The 18712-nt window shown below is 33.9% G+C and overlaps 2 protein-coding genes across 7 annotated transcripts; one reads left to right on the top strand and one right to left on the bottom strand.

Moving 5' to 3' along the window:
* Nucleotides 1–713: 713 nt before the first annotated feature.
* On the top strand, nt 714–6365 carry LOC126699121 (membrane protein of ER body 2-like). Of its 3 annotated transcripts, XM_050396707.1 has the most exons (9): nt 717–968; nt 1954–2361; nt 2692–2730; nt 3170–3271; nt 3602–3724; nt 4058–4180; nt 4509–4724; nt 5391–5452; nt 5812–6365. In XM_050396707.1, the coding sequence occupies exons 1-9, from the start codon at nt 815–817 to the stop codon at nt 6283–6285; spliced, it is 1701 nt and encodes a 566-aa protein (XP_050252664.1). In that variant the 5' UTR covers nt 717–814; the 3' UTR covers nt 6286–6365. The 3 variants fall into 3 exon arrangements, with proteins under 3 accessions (XP_050252666.1, XP_050252665.1, XP_050252664.1); XM_050396708.1 differs by lacking the exon at nt 3602–3724 and having other exon boundaries at nt 715–968; XM_050396709.1 differs by lacking the exons at nt 3170–3271; nt 3602–3724 and having other exon boundaries at nt 714–968.
* On the bottom strand, nt 6184–13692 carry LOC126699123 (uncharacterized). 4 transcript variants are annotated; one of them, XR_007646685.1, is made up of 5 exons: nt 13164–13692; nt 7987–9411; nt 7508–7816; nt 7317–7357; nt 6201–6322 (listed from the first exon to the last, which is right to left on the bottom strand). XR_007646685.1 is itself a non-coding variant. In XM_050396711.1 (3 exons), exons 1-2 carry the CDS (start codon nt 13400–13402, stop codon nt 8019–8021), a joined length of 1632 nt encoding a protein of 543 aa, XP_050252668.1. In that variant the 5' UTR covers nt 13403–13692; the 3' UTR covers nt 7372–7816; nt 7987–8018. The 4 variants fall into 4 exon arrangements, 2 of the variants coding, with proteins under 2 accessions (XP_050252668.1, XP_050252667.1); XR_007646686.1 differs by lacking the exon at nt 7317–7357 and having other exon boundaries at nt 6184–6322; XM_050396711.1 differs by lacking the exons at nt 6201–6322; nt 7317–7357 and having other exon boundaries at nt 7372–7816.
* Nucleotides 13693–18712: the final 5020 nt, after the last annotated feature.

The raw sequence follows: 18712 nt of genomic DNA, 5'->3' as shown, positions 1-18712 counted from the left end.
AGTACTGGTTAAGAATCCAATTAAAGAAATTATGGAAAAAGAAAAAAAAAAACGATTAATGTTTTGACAGCTTTTTTCATTTCCCATAAAGTGATGTCAAAATGGAAAATGCTAACGAGTGCCCTTAAGGGACTGGTTAAGAATCCAATTAAAGAAAGTTTTTATAAAAAAAAAAAAAAAAAAAAAAAAAAAAAAAAAAAAAAAAGCAATTAATGTTTTGGCAATTTTTTTCATTTCCCATAAAAGTGATGTCAAAACTTTCTATAACTGTATTCTTAACCAATACCCTAAGGGCCCTCGTTATCCTGACTCTTAATTATTTTCTACCACAACTTTAATTTTAGTTTTTTTTTTGGGGTCAAAGAGTGATAGGGATAAGAGATACATGGATTATTTTAGATTTATTATTGGAGATATACTACCTTAAAGCCTTAAACAGAAGACGGTGGCACATGGCCTAAATGACTAAATCTCACTTTGTCAGCCTAAGATCACGTTTCAACTTTTAATGCTTGCATAATTTTTTAAGTAGTCACATGAAAAACCCATATAAATAAATAATTAAGGAGTCCATCCATTCCATATTTCCATTAATAAAATGCCCCATATTCAAGTTGTAATTGATATTTTATTTAACATTGACTCAAACACAACTATTGGTTTCAAAAAAACACACTCACACTCACACAGCTATTAAAGTGAGACATTACTGGCAGCAATGACATACAGCTAATAAAGTGAGACACTACTAGCAGCAATGACATGTAGAAAATAGAAACAAGGCTTTCTTAGGAAATCAGGCACACAAAGGTCAATGGAGGAAGTTGGAAGCAGAGGCACTGAAAGCCAGAATGGGTTTTCTAGGAAGGTGGCCTCACCAACATATCACCATGGTTCTACCAGCACTAATGGCAATGGTTTGTCCTCAGAGCATAATGGTGGAACTGAGTCTCTCCTTGAAAAAACAGGTAAAGAAAGACCAAAAGTAGTTCTTTCTTGTTTTTTTCCTCACTCATGATTGAATAGAAGAAACAGAACTCTAAAGCAAAAGCAACACTAATGGCTTGAGTAGCAAACTGGCAAAGCCATTAGATTCTTTTGAGTAATATGCACTTAAACGAAGTCCTGCTGTACCCAAGGTTGTAACTATCGCATGATATAATGTTATGTGCATAAATATATTGTCTAAACTCTGCATATCTATTTCTTTAATGCAAAATCAATTATGTCAATTGCACATAGCTATTTGGCTAAGTTCCATTATTAAAGAGTGATGAAAAGGTTTGAGTTCATTAGTGTTCAACTTACCTTGAATGTGAAAATAATTCTTTTGAGGATTGTTTTTGTTTGAAATCTCTTTTGAAGATTGTTTGGCTTAAGACCTATAATACTTATATTCACTTGTCTCCTTCTCAAAGAAAAAAAATCAAAAACATCTTAACGGTTGAAAATTGAAATGACTCTTTCTTATTACTCTCTTATTCTGCCTGTTCATTGTCTCTCTACTCTCCTGCCCCATTTCCTGTCAAAGAATATCTCTATTTCATTGTAAAGATTTGGTGGTTTATAAATCTAAGGATGAATATAGTGTTACACCATTATCATTCTTTATTTGATAGAATGAAATTCTAAATGATGTGGTATCATGTACACCATTAAATTCATGAAAATATATTCTGAACCATGAAATGCATCTATTTTCTTTCAGGAAAAATAAAGAGGACCTTAATCTCCCTCTTAAAACAATTTCCCACTCAAGTAATGAAAGAAAACAACCACACAAGCTTCCCACCACCAAATTCTCCAGTTTATTTTTCCATGAGATTGTTATAGATTGTAGTGGGCCTATGTGTGAGGTGATATGCTAATCTGAGAATGTTGTGAAATTTTTATGAATTTTTGTTGTCTGTAGCCTTATTGCTAATAAAAAGCTTATGTGCTGCATGGTTTCAGGTGAATTTTCCAAGGGATATTCTGGATTGAAAAATGGTGTTGATTTTTGGGATTCTAAGACAAGTCCTGGACATGTCACACTGGATGTTACACTCACAGCAGAAAATTCTGGCATTCAAAATGGTGGCGAAATTAACCTTGAAGTTGAGGATAAGTGTAAGAATGAAGACACCTATGTTGTTACTCCACCACTCTCCCAGAACTCACTTCAGAACCAAAATGCAAAGGATATTTCTATCAAAATAGAAAGTGAACTGAAAGAGACAGAACTGTATCTTGAAACACTATACAAGAAACCTGGCAAACACGATTTCTACTGCCCTAATTGTAAAGTTTGCATCGACAAGGTCCTTATTCGTAGTGAAGAAGTGAAGTGCCCAACATGCTTCGAATTCCTCAAACCTATAGGTAATTTTCATTCTAACCTCATTGGAAAAACTTTATTTGCCTTCTACATGCTAGATTTAATCAACAACGTTTGGTTGTGTTGTGTTCACTCATGATGGTCATGTAATTCAGGGTTTCTAGGGTGTCTTATAAACATGGAGTGTAATTGTTTAGCCAAAGGCTAAGACACTACTTTCTTATAAATTAAAAAATAATTGCCCTATTGTGTCACGATTTCCACTTCTGATGTATTTCATGAATGACTTTGGCATGCTATGACATTTTTTCCCTTTAATTCTTATATATAATACAGACAACAACTTTATTAACTATATTATCTCACTTTAACAGGCGAATGGATCTTTGGTGAGTGGAAATCTTCTAAACGAGGTATTACATATGCTGTGATATTTCAGAATGTTGGGAAATATTCTGTTTTCATAGGTTCAGGCAATTTCAACTTCTAATTTTCTGTGAAATTCTACCAACTTTTTTGGGGGGTAGGCAGGGGTGGGGGATGTGTGTGGAGAGGGTACCTCATGGTACCATCTTCTCACTCACACATGCTATGAGAGAAGGGTCTCATGAGACCATCTCATAAGATGCTTTTACATTTGGGTAGGGGGAAGGTGCCATTGGGCTATAAGCCTACTAACTATATATATGAAGATTGGTGATGTTTAAGAACTATAATGGTCCAAAATATCTAGAACACATCAAACTAATTCTATAGTTAAGCTGAGATTTGTGATGATTCTAGTAAATTGCTATATCTCATTCATGTTATGTTCTCATTCTCAAATGGTATCTTCCATACAATATTATGCAGAAAATGATCCTGAGATTCCACGTGATGACAAAAGGCCATATAATAGTGCAATCACAAGTTTAGGTGTTGTTATATCTGTCGCCAGTGCTGATGCCGCTACAAGTAAGTTCTTAGAATTTCCACTATAATAAACTTTAGCTTAAATGACTACTAGAGGTCTATTTTGTTTTGAAATCAAATCAAAAGTGATTTCCACTGGAATAAACTTTATCTTAAATAACACCCTCTCCCTCTATAAGAAAAGAACATAGGGTAAACTAGTCATGATGTTTAAGACCTATAATAGTCCAAAATATCTAGAACACATCAAACAAATTCTATCTTTAAGCTGAGACTTGCGATGGTTCTAGTAAATTGCTATATCTCATGCATGTTATGTTCTCATCATTAGCAATGGTTCTTAAATGGTATCTTCCATACATTATTATGCAGAAAATGATCGCGAGATTCCACACATTGACAAAAGTCCATATAATAATGCAGCACCACCATCAACTAGTGCAATCACAAGTTTAAGTGCTGTTCCATTTGCAGCCAGTGCAGATGCTGCCACAAGTAAGCGCTTAGCATTTCCACTATAATAAACTTCAGCTTAAATGACAACTACTAGTGCTATATTTTATTTTGGAATCAAATCAAAAATGATTTCCACTATAATAAACTTTAGCTCAAATGACACCCTCTCCCTCTATAGGAAAAGAAAATAGGGTAAACTAGTCATGATGTTTAAGGCCTATAATGGTCCAGAATATCTAGAACACATCAAATTAATTCTATCGTTAAACTGAAATTTGTGATGATTCTTGTAAATTGCTATATCCAATGCATGTTTTGTTCTCATCATTAGCAAAAGTTCTCAAACAGTATCTTCCATACATTATTATGCAGAAAATGATCCTGAGATTCCATGCGATGACAAAAAGGCAAATAATAATGTGGCACCACCATCACCTGGTTCAATCACAAGTTTAAGTGTTGGGCCAACTGCAGTAAGTGCTGATGCTGCTTCAAGTAAGCTCATAGCATTTCCATTGTAATAAACTTTAGCTTAAATGACTAACTAGTGATCTATTTTGTTTCAAAATCAAATCAAGATTGGTTTTTCTTCTATAATAATCTTTAGCTTAAATGACCCTCTCCATCTATAAGAAAAGAACATAGGGTAAACTAGTCATGATGTCTAAGGCCCATAATGGTCCAAAAAATCTAGAACACAATATTTTCTTATCTTTAAATTGAAATTTCTGATGATCCTAGTAAATTGCTGTATCTCAAGCACGTTGTGTTCTCATCATTAGCAACAATTCTCAGATGGCATCTTCCTTACATTCTTATGCAGAAAATGATCATAAGATTCCATCCGATGACAAAATGGCAAATAATAAAGTGCAAGTGCAAACAGCACCACCACTATCTCCACCGTTGACATCGCCACCACCTCCTGCTAGTGCAGTAAAGCATGAAATCCTGAAAAGTATTGTATTCGGTGGTTTAACTGAGTCAATCACAAGTTTAGGTGTTGTGACATCTGCAGCCAGTGCTGATGCTACTACAAGTAAGTGCTTACAATTTTGTTTGTTTTACTTCTTTTATTGTGGTAAAAACAAATAACAAAAACAAAACAAGCAAACTCAGTATATGAAACAATTGCAACTACTTTCTGTCTGATTTTAGGACTTTTCCAGTATAGTGACTTGGTATATGGTTGATTATATCTGTCATACTTTTGCCATGTAACTATCATATCAACTCATGTCTTTATTTAACAGAATTGGCCATCGTTTATAATTTATAATTTAATTGAACCATTCTTCGCTTAAACACAAGTAAAATTAAGTTTGTATTGACAAATGCAACAAAGACAATGTTATATTTTTCAAAGAAAATTAAATTCAATGCAACAATGTGTTTGGATTTAATTGGAGAAGCTAAGGAACTCTACCTAAGTTTTACTCCTCTTCTTGGATTTGCCTGTACTTAACAAAATATGTTTGTTGATTATTTATAATATTTAAAAAAATTAAAACTAATAATAATAATAATAAAAAGTTAGATTGGTAAATAGTAGCTTATCTAATCCATATTGAGCCTAATACTATTATACTAATCTTAACTTCTTGTTTCTGATTGAATCATCTACCCCAACCTATCATTCATTTCTGGCAGTAAACTTTTCTATTTAGCATATGTTTGTTAGTTATTAACTATTTCCTAACTGCAGTGAACATTATAGCCTTGGCATTGGCAAACCTAGTTGGTGGACTTTTCGTCATTGGTCATAATGTGAGTTTTTTATTTGTGTATAATTTTTTGTCAAAACTTCCAATGCAAATCGCTTAATTCATCAATTCATACACCTTCTTTCCATTTTTGTCCCCAGAAACTTCTTCAATTTGATCAATAAACAAAACAGTTGCAGTAATGCCTCAGATGATACATTATGAAATTCTCTAAATCTTGACATAAATTTTCCTATACGGTTAAGTTATGCAATTAAAAATCCTTAATTAGAGGTTTTTGTAAATATTGTACAACACGTCTTAAATTTAGCTGATAATTTGAAATATGTTATGTGGTATGAAACTTGTTTCTTTAAGAATAGCTTTTAACCTTGATCTTGAACTAATACTATAAAATTACAGCTTAAGGAATTGAAGAATGATCCATCCAGAGTGGCCTCGAATGGAACAGAAGAAGAAGTGGATCGGTACCAAGAAGTATTGGGGCAGAAAAGGAATTTCATTCTTCATGCCTCAGTTGCCATATTATCCTTCCTTGTATTTGGCTTAGTGCCCCCTGTGGTCTATGGCTTCTCCTTTTATGAGAGTGACAATAGGGACCTTAAGCTTGCAGCAGTTGCAGCAGCTTCTCTTTTATGCATCACACTACTTGCCATTGTGAAGGCTTACATCCAAAAGCCAACCGATTGGTACAACTATATCACAAATATATTGTACTACTTGGCAATTGCGCTTGGGGTCTCTGGCATTTCTTTCTTAGCAGGTTACTTGGTTAGAAAACTCATTGAGAAGCTCGGTTGGTTTGAGTCAAATGTAGCTGCCACTCTGTCCCTTCCTGAGATGAATTTAGTGAAACCTGCTTGGGCATCCTACTGATTTCATGGGATCCAAACATGTTATTGATGCCACGTGGCTGCAAACATCATCATTAGCAAATAAAAATTCTTTGTTCCACACTGAATATTCCACTTTATATTCTACTAATTACAATTTTTCACACACAGATTTTTTTTTCTTATTAAAGTAATCAAAATGAAATAAAAATAATAATAAAAAAAAAAAGAGGAGAAGAAAATTAGACACATGGTTTTTACAAGAATAAAGGAATATAAAGTGAAATACTAAGTGGGACAAAAAATTTTGTATTCATCATTAACAATGTATTTTTTTTAATGATTTTTTTTTTTTTTTGGGTGGCTGTAATCAAGTATTATTATCATGGTGTTGTGAAGTATGATGCCAATCCTGAGCCACAATGGTGTCCTAGTGATAGCACTGGCTATTGCAGTGGATTTTGAATAATATTCTAATGCCACAAGTTTACTTTCTAAGAATCAAAGGTCACTTCTTCATTTTCAGAGGGACTGAGTGAGTGAGTTCATTGTTTATTTGGATCCATACGTTCATTAATGTGCTTTACTTCTTTTTTATTATTTATTATATCCTCCCATTTATCTTGTTCTTAAGCAATACTCACAAGTGAAATCAACACAAACTTCATGTACAGGTAATAAAGATCAACTAGAGCCTAACTGTGCCTGCATCATAAGTAACAAGGACTACAGGTTGGTAGAGGATTACATTGAAGAATTTTCTCAATAACCTTTTGGCCCAAAATTAAGGACCCCCTAATTCCTAGCATAATATGTGCTTCTGCTCTGTTTGATTACTAATAAGTGGAGAAAAGAGGAACCCGGATTTGCTAAACAGAACAATTAGAACTCTCATTCCAACCCTAAAATAATTGTGAAATTCTATGCTTGAAAGTTTCCTTTTGCCCAGTTCCTTCCCTTTTCATGACAGAGAACCAAGGCCAGATTGTGAATGAACCCAGAGAAGAAGAATAACAAAATAGTAAGAAAAATACAGAACATGTTTTCAAACATGTAACTTTCTCTAAAACTGACCTGTTCAAAGTTTAAGCACTTAACCATGTAAAACATATTATCTGCAAAAGAGAAATAAAAAATTGGATATGTGCATTTTAATCTCTGCAAAGACCATGGTCAAGTCTTAAGGGATTGCTAGCCCCAAAAAAAAAATCATAAGGGAGACCATAAAACTACTTTTTTTTTAAAACAATTTCCAAGTGCAATACCTAAATAGCCAGTCAACAACAACAAAATGTGGGAAGGCAATCCTGTCAGAAGCCCATGGTTTTGGCCGTGTAGCTCTTGTAGGGCAGGCATATAGCCTAGTCCTACTTGTTCCCAATCATCTCCTCAATTCATCTTTATAGTACCTAGCAACTCCCTGAGTTATATCCGATACACCAGTTCCAAGTTACTTTGTAAACATGTATAGTATGCCCCCCATGTACAGTTGCTTGGAGAAGATTGTTCAAGCAGGTTTTGTTAAGATTTCTGAAGCATCCAGATATAAATATCACCAACCTGGAATTTTATGTCTATAAAACAAAAAAAAATGTAAGAGTTACTAGTAACATGGCTGAATTTTCTTATTCACCTTGAATAGGTTTCTGCACAGTTACAACAAATTAGTTACAGTATATACCGAAGTGCAAAATCAAATGAGCATTAATTAAAACACTAAAAACACTATAATTTTGTTGTTGACCTCTTTGTGGTATCACGCTTTTCAAGAATCAATTAAAACATCCATCTTGGGGAAGAATGAACAGCACTTTGCCGGGGTCTGCTGGGCTGCTCTGAGTTGTTCCGCTTCTTCATAATTGAGGATACAGTTGGGCTATAGTAGTCGTTACTCCTTTGAGAAGTTGTCGCTTGTGAATACATCTTCCTTCCATGGATAAAACTTCTCTGCTTTTCTAGTAATGTTCTCCGAGCCACTGAGTTCCTTTGGACAATCCCCGATCTATTGTAAATTACGCAACTCTGGCTCCGTCCCACTTGCTGAAACTTTCCCTCTCTAGGACTTGTATAGTTTCGACTCTCGGCAGTTTCTGCAGAATACATAGTCTCTCCCTCACTGCTATACCCATGCTGCATCTCTGAAACTTCTATTGGAGATGAACTAGACTGGACCTCACTTTGCACCCCATTTACAGAAGCTGTTGAGGAAATCTCAGGATCTGCACCAGCACTAGTGACACCTTTATGCTTGATTTGGTCTTCTCTCAGTGGGCTCTGTGGAGGAAGTTCATTAACACAATTATCATTGAAGCTAAGTGGCAGTCGTTTGGCTGACTGTGTCACTGCTGCTGCTTTGGAAATCCTTGGAGGGAAATTAATATCTAAAAGCTGGATTTGTACACTTTCTTTCTTCCTAACAGGAACTGAAGTTAACTTGGGTGATTCATATATTTCTGGAGTTGGAATTCCTTGCACATGGGTTGAATGCAAATCATTTGTCAGGGTTTCTCCTTCAGCATTGTTTGCTGGAGCAGAACAGGTTGGCCCAGTTTGATCCCTTGCTTTAGAGATTATATTGGATGAAGATGAGGTTCCATCATTATCATTTTCGGTTGACTTAAATACTTGACGCAGTGTGAATGAAGCACAAGAATGCTCACTCCTCTGGCCCGCAGACATTAATCGAATGATTGGCAACTTTGGTTTGTTAAGTTCATCAAGGCTGCCCTCCCAATGCTGGTTTAACCAATCACAGATGATGGGAATAGGAATACCAAATTGCAGAGGAAGATCCTTCTTCCACGACAATGAGGATGATGATGAAGTTGAGGAAGACTTGGTATTTGGCGATGTGGCTAGTTTCATAGGATCACAGATCATGAATGCAAGATTGCCTTGTACATCAAATCCAGCAGACCCAGGACTCCATATTACTCCTTCTGTTGACAATTTTATGAGATTGTCAGTGGCAATCACTACCTTTCCTTCACCAACTGTTAATTCCTTTTTCTCCGTGTAGCCTAAGAGGTAAACTACACTTCCCAGATCCAGATTTGGTTTAGAACAGGTTTTCAAGTAGTGAGGCTGCTGCCCCTGGGCATTTGAATCTCCATCCATGGCATCTAAACCCACAATTGTAAGATCTAAAACAGAACTTGTTACGAAAAACCTGAAACCAGTTAACAAACATGAGAAAATACATTGGAGAATTCCTAATAATACTAAGCCTAGCATAATCCGTAACAAAATTCAGTAGAAAGTCACCAAAATATTTTATATTTATCCAGTCATTACATTTGCCCTACAAGAAGAGAACCAGACGTGCATGATCCATCACATTATGCAAGAGGCTTTCATCATTATGATAATGCTAATGATGCTTTTCCATTATGAATTAGTGATTTACCTTCCTGTGGTTGGGCTGTATTACACTTTACCTCCTTGACTTTTACAAAATTATGTTAAGCCTTCTTATAGTTTGGGTTTAATTGTTATAAATTCATTCTTCATTTTCCTCAACTGTCGTGGTGCTGTTGTGGAGTGTATTAAGTTATTATATTTTGGATGAACCATTTGAGGAAAAAGAACAAGAAAGATTGTGTAATAGGATGTCAAATAAGGAGACCTAGTCTAGTGCAATTTTTTCAAGTTTTAGGACATAAACTGTTATTGAGCCTACAGTGAGGTAAATTGTAATTCATCTAAAATTTTATTTAAGAGATATTGGGAATGGGACACCACTCTGGGAGGCACACTCTGATATAGCTACTCATTGGGAAAAACATCAACTACGATAACAGTTACTAACAAAAAGCTAAACTAGGTGATCATAGTACAAAGAAATGTTAGAACCCTGGCCCAAAAGATATACAAAGACAATCCTCCAGAGTCCTGATTGAACAATGGGCCTTGTAGTCTTTTCCCACCTGAAGACTCCGCCAAGGAATACCGATTGACATTAGAGTTCCTCTCTCAATGACTCCATATGATCATGGAGAAGTTTTGTTGCATATTTAAAAAATATTTATATATATATATATATATATAGAAAAACAAGTCATATTAGTCTCTTTCATAGAACTTATAGCAAAGAAAAGGAAGAATTTATTTAATTTGGATAACCAAGGAATTTACAATCAACACATGTCTAACCCAATTTAACAGCTCTATCACTCATATTACACATGTTTCAATGATATTGAAAAAGAATAATATTCCAGAAGAAAATGAATCTATTGGTTGTCACTGTCTATAATATCAATCAAAGACTGAGCAGAATCCAATTAAATTAACCCAGGAACCAGTTACTGCTTCTTTATCTTGTATTCATTGCTACATTCAAAATTCTATGTTAAAAAAAGTCAAAACTATATTTGCTTATATCTAATCAAAGAAAGAACTAAACCTAATTTTTAGGCTAGTAAATAGAGCACACAGCAGGTGCATAACGCAGTTGCATATGTTGCCGTCAAAGCGATCATGAGAGAGGTTTAAAGAGTGGTAATAGCAGTGGTGATAATGTAAAGGTGCTGGTGGGGCTATGAAGCTAACATTGTGCAAAAAGCTTGAAAATGCTATAGCCAGCCCCTCCTTCCAAGTGACTTTCTGTACATAAATATTACATATGTGTATGACATAAGCATTCAAAGCTACCATATCTTCAAAGGCATGGCAGTGTGATCTCGAACTGGAGAAAATTAGCATTATAGATAGTTAGCTACAACAAACAAGCCTTATTCCCAAAAATTTTGGTGTCAGCTATGGATCCTCAACAGAGCATCATAAACCATTTTTTTTGGCACAAACCCCGAAACACATGCACTAGAGGGGGAAAAAAACCTACTAATACTTTATATAAGTTCAGATGACAAAAGAAATTAAGTTGTGCTTAGGTATATGACATGAATCCAAATAGAATATTTATTCATAGGAAAAAAAGGCTTTACTACTCATCTAAAACAGAATGGGGGAAAAAAGGCTTTACTGCTAAGAACTCATTCAATTGTCCACAAAAAGTCACTTGGACCACACTCCATCAATTACCCAAGTTTGAGTTATAATTAATAAATGGTCAATTATAATTCTGAAAGTAGTAATGCTTTACCAAAAAAGAAAAATATCATTTGATAGGTTGCTTCACTGATTCCTATTGATTTTCTTTGGCTTGCAGTAGGTGCTATAGGTAACACTTACATAAAAAGCTGCTACTTGTGATCCTTTTATATCTTATTTTTCAATACAATTACCCTAGTATATTCATCTATATTAGAAGCATATCCAATGCATCACAAAATAAGAAATGGAGTGGGATATGTCTTGTTACACCAACAGTAATACATGTAACCAACAAACATGCCTTGAGTGTAAAAGATATGACTTGATGGATACATTCCATTGCTATGTCAATATTTACTAGTTTATCTGTTTATGACCGTGAAGACATTCGTGAATAACATTTAGAGGGTAATGAAAAAGAAACAATTACAATGCAATGTCTCCATGACTGACAATTTTGGAAAAAGATATATGCAACAAATAATGGCTATCCAGTAAGATGCCACTGACAACAGGAGAATCATTCATTTCTTAAATTTTAAACCACAACACATACACAAATGAAAAAAATAAGACGCCCCATACAACGCAAAGTTATTAAAATAGTTCCATTGCGAATTTCCTTAGATCCACCTCGAATTCCAACACTTAGTAAAAGGTATCACATATCAGTGCAGAATTAGGGGTGTTTTAATAGCTCAAAGTAACTTCAAAAGTCATAGTCATAGCATTCGAACAATTTAGAAATCCATCTTCTTTCTCTTCATATTATACCATAAGCCCAAACCGAATTTTGTGCATACATTTTCTATATTCTATTGATTTCTTCTTTTCCACTCTTCTTTCACAAGTCACTCAACTTTCTTTTATGAGCTTATGATAAGCAGAAGGTTTTGGAATCTGGTTTTATACTTTACCAAATGACAGAGACCATAGTACAACCGAAATTCTATACAAATACAGCCAGTAAGTCAGCTGCAGCACAGGATCCTCTTCATTTCACTCAAGCAGGTCCATTTCACAGTAAGTTTTATTTCCTTAATCTAACTGTGTACAAACTGCAAAGTGATTTTTTTTTTTTTTTTTTAATAAGCTACAAAGTGCAAATTTAAATGACTTGGCACTAGATACACCTTTAGATTTGCACATTTGATATGAATCATGAAATGGATTTCAAATGGAGAAGATCCTTATACCAGCAGGACACTCCAAAATCACAATAATAGTTTTAATAATTATAAATTTGACCATTACTTCAACTCACATCTCAAGTAAAAAAAAAAGAGCAACAACCTAACCAAAAAAAAGAAAAACACATACGCACAGTAAAACACACAAACATGGACATAAGAAACAGAAAACAAAATCACTTAATAAAACAAAAAAAGATATCAATCCCCATTGATGCAAACAAAATAAACCTATAAATTTTAATTTTTGGGACCCACAAAAATAAAAACCTCTACTCTAACTATGCCACCTACTATAACTGCTTTGCTCATTCCTTTTTTAGTAAGTTCTTCAACCTATTGCCATAAACCAACCTAAATATACAGCAAATTTAAAAAATTTCTTCACGACATCTTAGTGGAACATAATTTTCACATGGGAGCATCACCGACATCACTTTTATCATAAACCAATCACAACCTGCGACCTCAACAGATATGAAAAAAGTTGTGAAATTTGTTGTATATCTGAAACACAAAACAATGCAAAAGGGAAAAAAAATTCAAAAGGTCAAATCCCATCATATAACCACATATTCCCACAATAAACATAAAACACAGAAAAAAAAATAATGAAGAATAAAAATAACCCAAAACGGAAATACTACGTTTTTCTAAGGCAGAAAGGCAATAATACCTGTGAGGAACAAGAGTGGCGGCGACACCATTTTGGAGGCGGATCTCGGAGCTCTCGGCAGAAGTCACAGAGGGAAGATTAGCATGAGTGGTCAAGAGGAGATTCCGGTGGATCAAGAAGCCAGTGCCGTCAGAGATTCTGGCCATGGCAGAAGCTTTGTTAGTAAAAATGGTAGCTTTCATTCTCTCAGACTTTCCTACACCTTTGCAGAAACACCAAGACTCAACCAGAACACCCATGTTTGTGGAAATGGTCTTAGAAATAATGGGTTTTGCTCAGAATGGTGGATCTACCATGACCAAACTTGGCATTGCAGTAATGAGCAGTATATAAAAATAAAAACTAGAGATGGGTTTGCGTTTAGAGAGAGAAAGGAAGGACGAGATGGTCGTGAAATGAGTAAAGACTACACAGTTCGAGCTGGATTTTTTTTTTTATAAGAATAAAGTGAAAGAGAGTGTTGTCTTTGAGATAGGGAGAGAGAGAGAGAGAGAGTAAAAGAAGTAAAACAGTAGTGGGAGTAATGAAAGAGAGATGATGAGTGATGACATATATTTGTTTTGGAACTGGACAGACAAGTGGGGAGTGCTGTTGGTGTGGTGTTGGGTCGAGTGACTGGTTGTATTTTTGGATTATATATCCCGGTAATTTTTTTTTTTTTTTTTTTTTTGAAAATCATATCCCAGTAAATAATAATCTTCTAGGAACACAAATTATTCTATAATTTAGAGTCTATATGAGATCCGTTTATTTTATTGAGTGTCTATTTAGTAAAATTATTTTTGTCAACTTATTTTACTATTTAGTTTATATTTGCTATTAAAAGTATTGTAAATAATTATAAAAGTTAGCTAAAATAGTACAGTAAGACTCATGAATAGTACTAAAAAGTACAATGGAGCCATAAATAATAACAAAAATAAACTGAATAATAAAATAAACTGACTTTTAATTTTTGCCAAACACACGCTTAGTGTGCATTTGGGAAGTAATAAAAATTATAATTTATTTCACTATTTAGCTTATTTTTGCAACTATTCATAGACTCTACTGTACTATTTTAACTAACTTTTACCTTAATTTATAATACTTTCAGTAATAAGTTTTCAGTTTCAACAAAATAAACGGTATTCAAACAGACCCTTATTCTAAAAATAATAATTATTATTATTCCATAATTTTTTTGTCACAATTTTAATGTGGCAAAGTGTGAGTGGTTATTAGTTAACCATCACCCACACATAAACCCACAATTTTTTCTTTATCAATTACACTCTATCACGTCATAGTTGTGGTAAGAAATTGTGAAAAATTTTGTCGTGTTAGGCTTTTTTCTTATACATTACATGTATCATGAATATGTGTGTTCAACAAAATAAATAAAATTTCATTTCAAAGCATTGACAGTGACACACTCTTTGCTAAACACTTATAGTATACACATTGTCAAATGACTAAAATTGTATTTTATAATTTTAACTAAAATAGTTGTGGGAGCCGAGGACTGAGGAATGGATTGTTGGGTTGTTATCATTATTACTAAGGTATCATAAGCCCAAAGAAGGAATCTACCCGAGGAAGGGAAGAGGCAAAGGACTATTAGGAGATCCAGTTGTGAAGGACAGGGTGAGGAGAGAGAATCGTGGAGGACAGGGGAAGTTTCCAGTGAGAAGTAGCATGTTGTCTCCACATTAAATTGTTGGTAACAGCTTTATCAGTTACATTGATGAGAAAGTGACATGAACAGTGTAGTTCACAGTTAAGCAGTTCATTCTACCACCTTCAACAGATGTTTAAGAGGACAAGTGTCATGAGGTGAGTCTGGTTAGGTAAAGATGGGGGGCTGATATGTGAAGTAAAAAGGAGTAAATAAAAGGAAAGGAAATCTCCAGACTAAGGAGGAGGAAGGCACAGGCATCAGAAAGAAAAGAGTTAGAGTAAGAATATTGAGAGAAGAGCATGAACAATGTACTATTTTGAGTATCATTGGCCTCCTCAGGCGAACTTGTAATAAGTCATTTATCCACTCAATCTATGATCCTTAGTCTTTTTTCCTTGTTTTTATCCTCGGGCTAAGCCTTCCCTTTTTGTTTGATCCACTCTTTTACAAATATATTGATTTGGGCCTAGTTGAGCTGTACCTCCCTCGCTATTCTAAATGGACTTGGGCTATTTAATTTATGTGTCCTTACAATCGTGTTTTAAAAACACAATTTCAAAAAGTAACAAATTAAACTTTCATTTTAAACAATAAAATTTAAGCAATATAATAAGTTAAATTTTATAATTTAAAGTAATAAATTAAATTAAAAGTTTTTATAAGTAACAAATTAAACTTTCAACTTACATTTAAACCTCAAAAATAATTGATGATGAGTTAATTTGTTACATTTTAAAATCTAAAGCTTTAATTTGTCACTTTTGAACAAATAGGATTTAATTTGTTGTTTTTTAAAATTAGTTTAATTTATTAATTATGAAAATACATGGTTTTTTTATTTTATTTATTTATAGATAATTACATTATGTTATTAGTCCTACAACTCGAACTATTTCTCCTTAGATCCCCTAGCATTTAGTGCATGGGACGTGCTAACTACGAGGTTGAAATGATATTTCCTTAAATTTATGGGTTGTTTGATTGTGTTGTTTAAATAACAGATTTCGTTATTTAAACAACACAACACTTTTTACTCACTCGTATTTTCACAATATTTTTTTTACTCACATGTATTTCCATAACACTTAAACAACGTTACTAGAACAACATTACCAAACAGGCTATCTTTGCATAACAACTATGCCTTTGTGTCAAACAAATGAGTGGAAATAGATATGTTTCTCCTTCAAAAAGAAAAAAAAGAGCCAAAAAAAGAAAAGTAAAAAAAGATAGGGCACAGGTTGCACAAAGGATTTATTATGTCTTCTTATTTTTAGATGATGACACGGCATGCTGATGTGGTTTTTTATTATTATTTTATTAGTTTCATCAGCATATAACATGCCAACAGTGCATTCTGTTTGATACATATGTATTTTCTATTATTGGGTTGACAAAGACCAAAATATAATTGATTTTCTAATTTAAGGGATCGACTTAAAAACAAAATCAATTTAGGGATCAAAGCAAGAATTTACCTAAAATTTAGGAATCAAAAATATATTTTTGCCAAAAAAGTACTTATCCCAATGAATATAATAGGCATAAAAATAAATATTATACTAGTTTTTTTTTTTTAATAAATTCTCTGATGTAGTTTAAAAAATAAAATAAAATGTTGATGTGGCATTTAAAAAATGCTAACAAAATTTTTTTAATAATATTTTAAAAGAAATGCTACGTCTACAACAATTCTACAACATTTTTACAACATTACTTACCTGTCACTATCAAGTCACAAAACACAACTTAAATAATCTGACTTGGAAAACTTAAATAATCTGACTAGGAAAAGAAAACAAAAAAAAAATAAAAAGATTAAGAAAACAAAACTAACGATTAGATGAAATTCAGAACATAAGCAGATTTAGGGGTTTTGTAGAAAGAAGAATATTACTGTCACACACCGGAGGCGGAGGTGGAGGCGGAGACGAAGGCAAAGGGCAGAGGCGGAGGCAGAGGGCAGAGGGCAGAGGGCGGAGGGCAGGCAAAGGGCAGAGGGCAGAGGCGGAGGCAGAGACGCTCACTTTCTTCTCCCCGCCGTCGCACATCGTCGAAAAATGGGATTACGACAGAGAAGTAATTTTTCTCTTTCTGTTTTGTATTTGTTTTGTGGGTTTCTGATGGGTGAAGTGTTAAGAATATGAATCCTAGTAAATCACCATTTGTTTTCAAACTAGACGAACACTATGGCAGGGAATGATTTTTTTTTTTTTTTAGAACCCATTTTACTGCTGCTTGGGTATTTTTGTTTCTTAGGATGCAAAATGGTGAAAAGATTAAAGATTTCATCATTCATTTTCATTTTTTGACAATAAAAGTTAGCCAAATGGGTCAAATTTCTGTAAAATTTTCTGGCTGTGATTATAACAAGCCTTCAGTTTTTTAAAGTGGTATTAAGTCTTCAGTTGTGATTGTAATTTTGTTGTTTCTTGCTCTGTAACATTTCATTCTCATTGAAAGAAAGCTGGACTTCTCTACATTCACAACAATAATTGGACTTCTCTATTTATTTATTTTCCACATAAAAATGTCATTAAAATTTTTAAACTGTAACATTAAAATTTTCTCGCAAAGTGTTTGATACAATGCCTAAAAGAAATCTTGATGAAGCCTTGATCAATAAGCATAATAGAGATGGTCAATAATTGATCATTTTGGCTAGCTGGTAATGGTCGAACCCATAGAAATTTGTTTTGCCCAAACAGAATAAAAAATTTTCTTTATCAGAGACATGGCTTGCTGAATTTGGTGGTTCTGGTCAAGTTGGGTTGAGATGTTAGCAGCATAGAACATCATCTCACGCTAGGTGGTTTGGTGCTCCCACTTCAATTTATCTCCCTTTCAGATTAAGGTCCTGGTCATATAATGACAATACTTCCCCTCTATGCATTAAGCAACATCATCACATGAAGTGACAATCTGTTTGTGATGAAAATATAAGTGGACAATGTAGGCCTCTGTTGCTTGCTCAGTATTTTATGACCCCTTTTGACAAATGTCCTTTAATGGTCCCCCCAGTGGTACATTTCCCCTTAACACTGTTTCCAGTTGACATTGCTGGCCACATAATAGATACATTTCACATTAATGTACTTAAGACCGACAAATTCTAGTGGTTTTAATTTTGGAAATCTTATTAAATGCAGTTCTTTTCTTGCATATTGTGAAAACTCTTACAGGTAGCTGCTGCCTTTCAAGTTTTTACAGTTTGGTGTTTTATTTTCATTTTAATGTTTCACTGAATTTTTTCCCCAATGTTCCAATTGTGGTTATTCAAGCTCACTCAGAAGGTAGCCATTAATTCATATAAAGTATATGGACACATACAGGAAGAGAAAGGGAGAGGGTGTTATGTACAATTTCATGTTTTAGTGATAGTTTGGAACTTTGGTGATGTCATTTCATGTTCTTAGGAATAAAGTGGATGACATCACTTTATCCAATGAGAAGTAACAAGTTTGAGTTGTTCATATATAGTCATCAACTATATGTAATATTTTTTGTCTTTTTTGCTTTGCATGTTGGGCATTTCATTTTCTGTGTACCTGTTAGAGAAATATTTCTTTTCATTCTAGTTTGCTTTCTGAGATTCTGCCAATCACTCGGGATCTATTTCCTCTCACAATTTTTAATTGCTTTTATGCACATGGTACAGTTAGATATGTTGGAAACTAGTTGGAAAATATTGGTTAGAGTGTGAAGAAATTCTATTATGGTGCTGTCTAAAATGTACTTCCTTTTGTAGATCTCTTAAAGCATGGAAGCTCAAATTTTGGCTTTGGAAGGCAATGTTGCTACTATTAGCACCAATTCAAGTGGGGTTTTGTTCAAGATGTACTTCCTCTAGTGGATATCATAAAGCATAGATGCTCAAGTGTTGGCTTTG

Source organism: Quercus robur, chromosome 9 (genome assembly GCF_932294415.1).
Source record: "Quercus robur chromosome 9, dhQueRobu3.1, whole genome shotgun sequence".
Lineage (NCBI taxonomy): Eukaryota > Viridiplantae > Streptophyta > Magnoliopsida > Fagales > Fagaceae > Quercus > Quercus robur.
The sequence above is the reverse complement of the archived record's forward strand: the minus strand, read 5'-3'. Positions and strand labels throughout refer to the sequence as shown.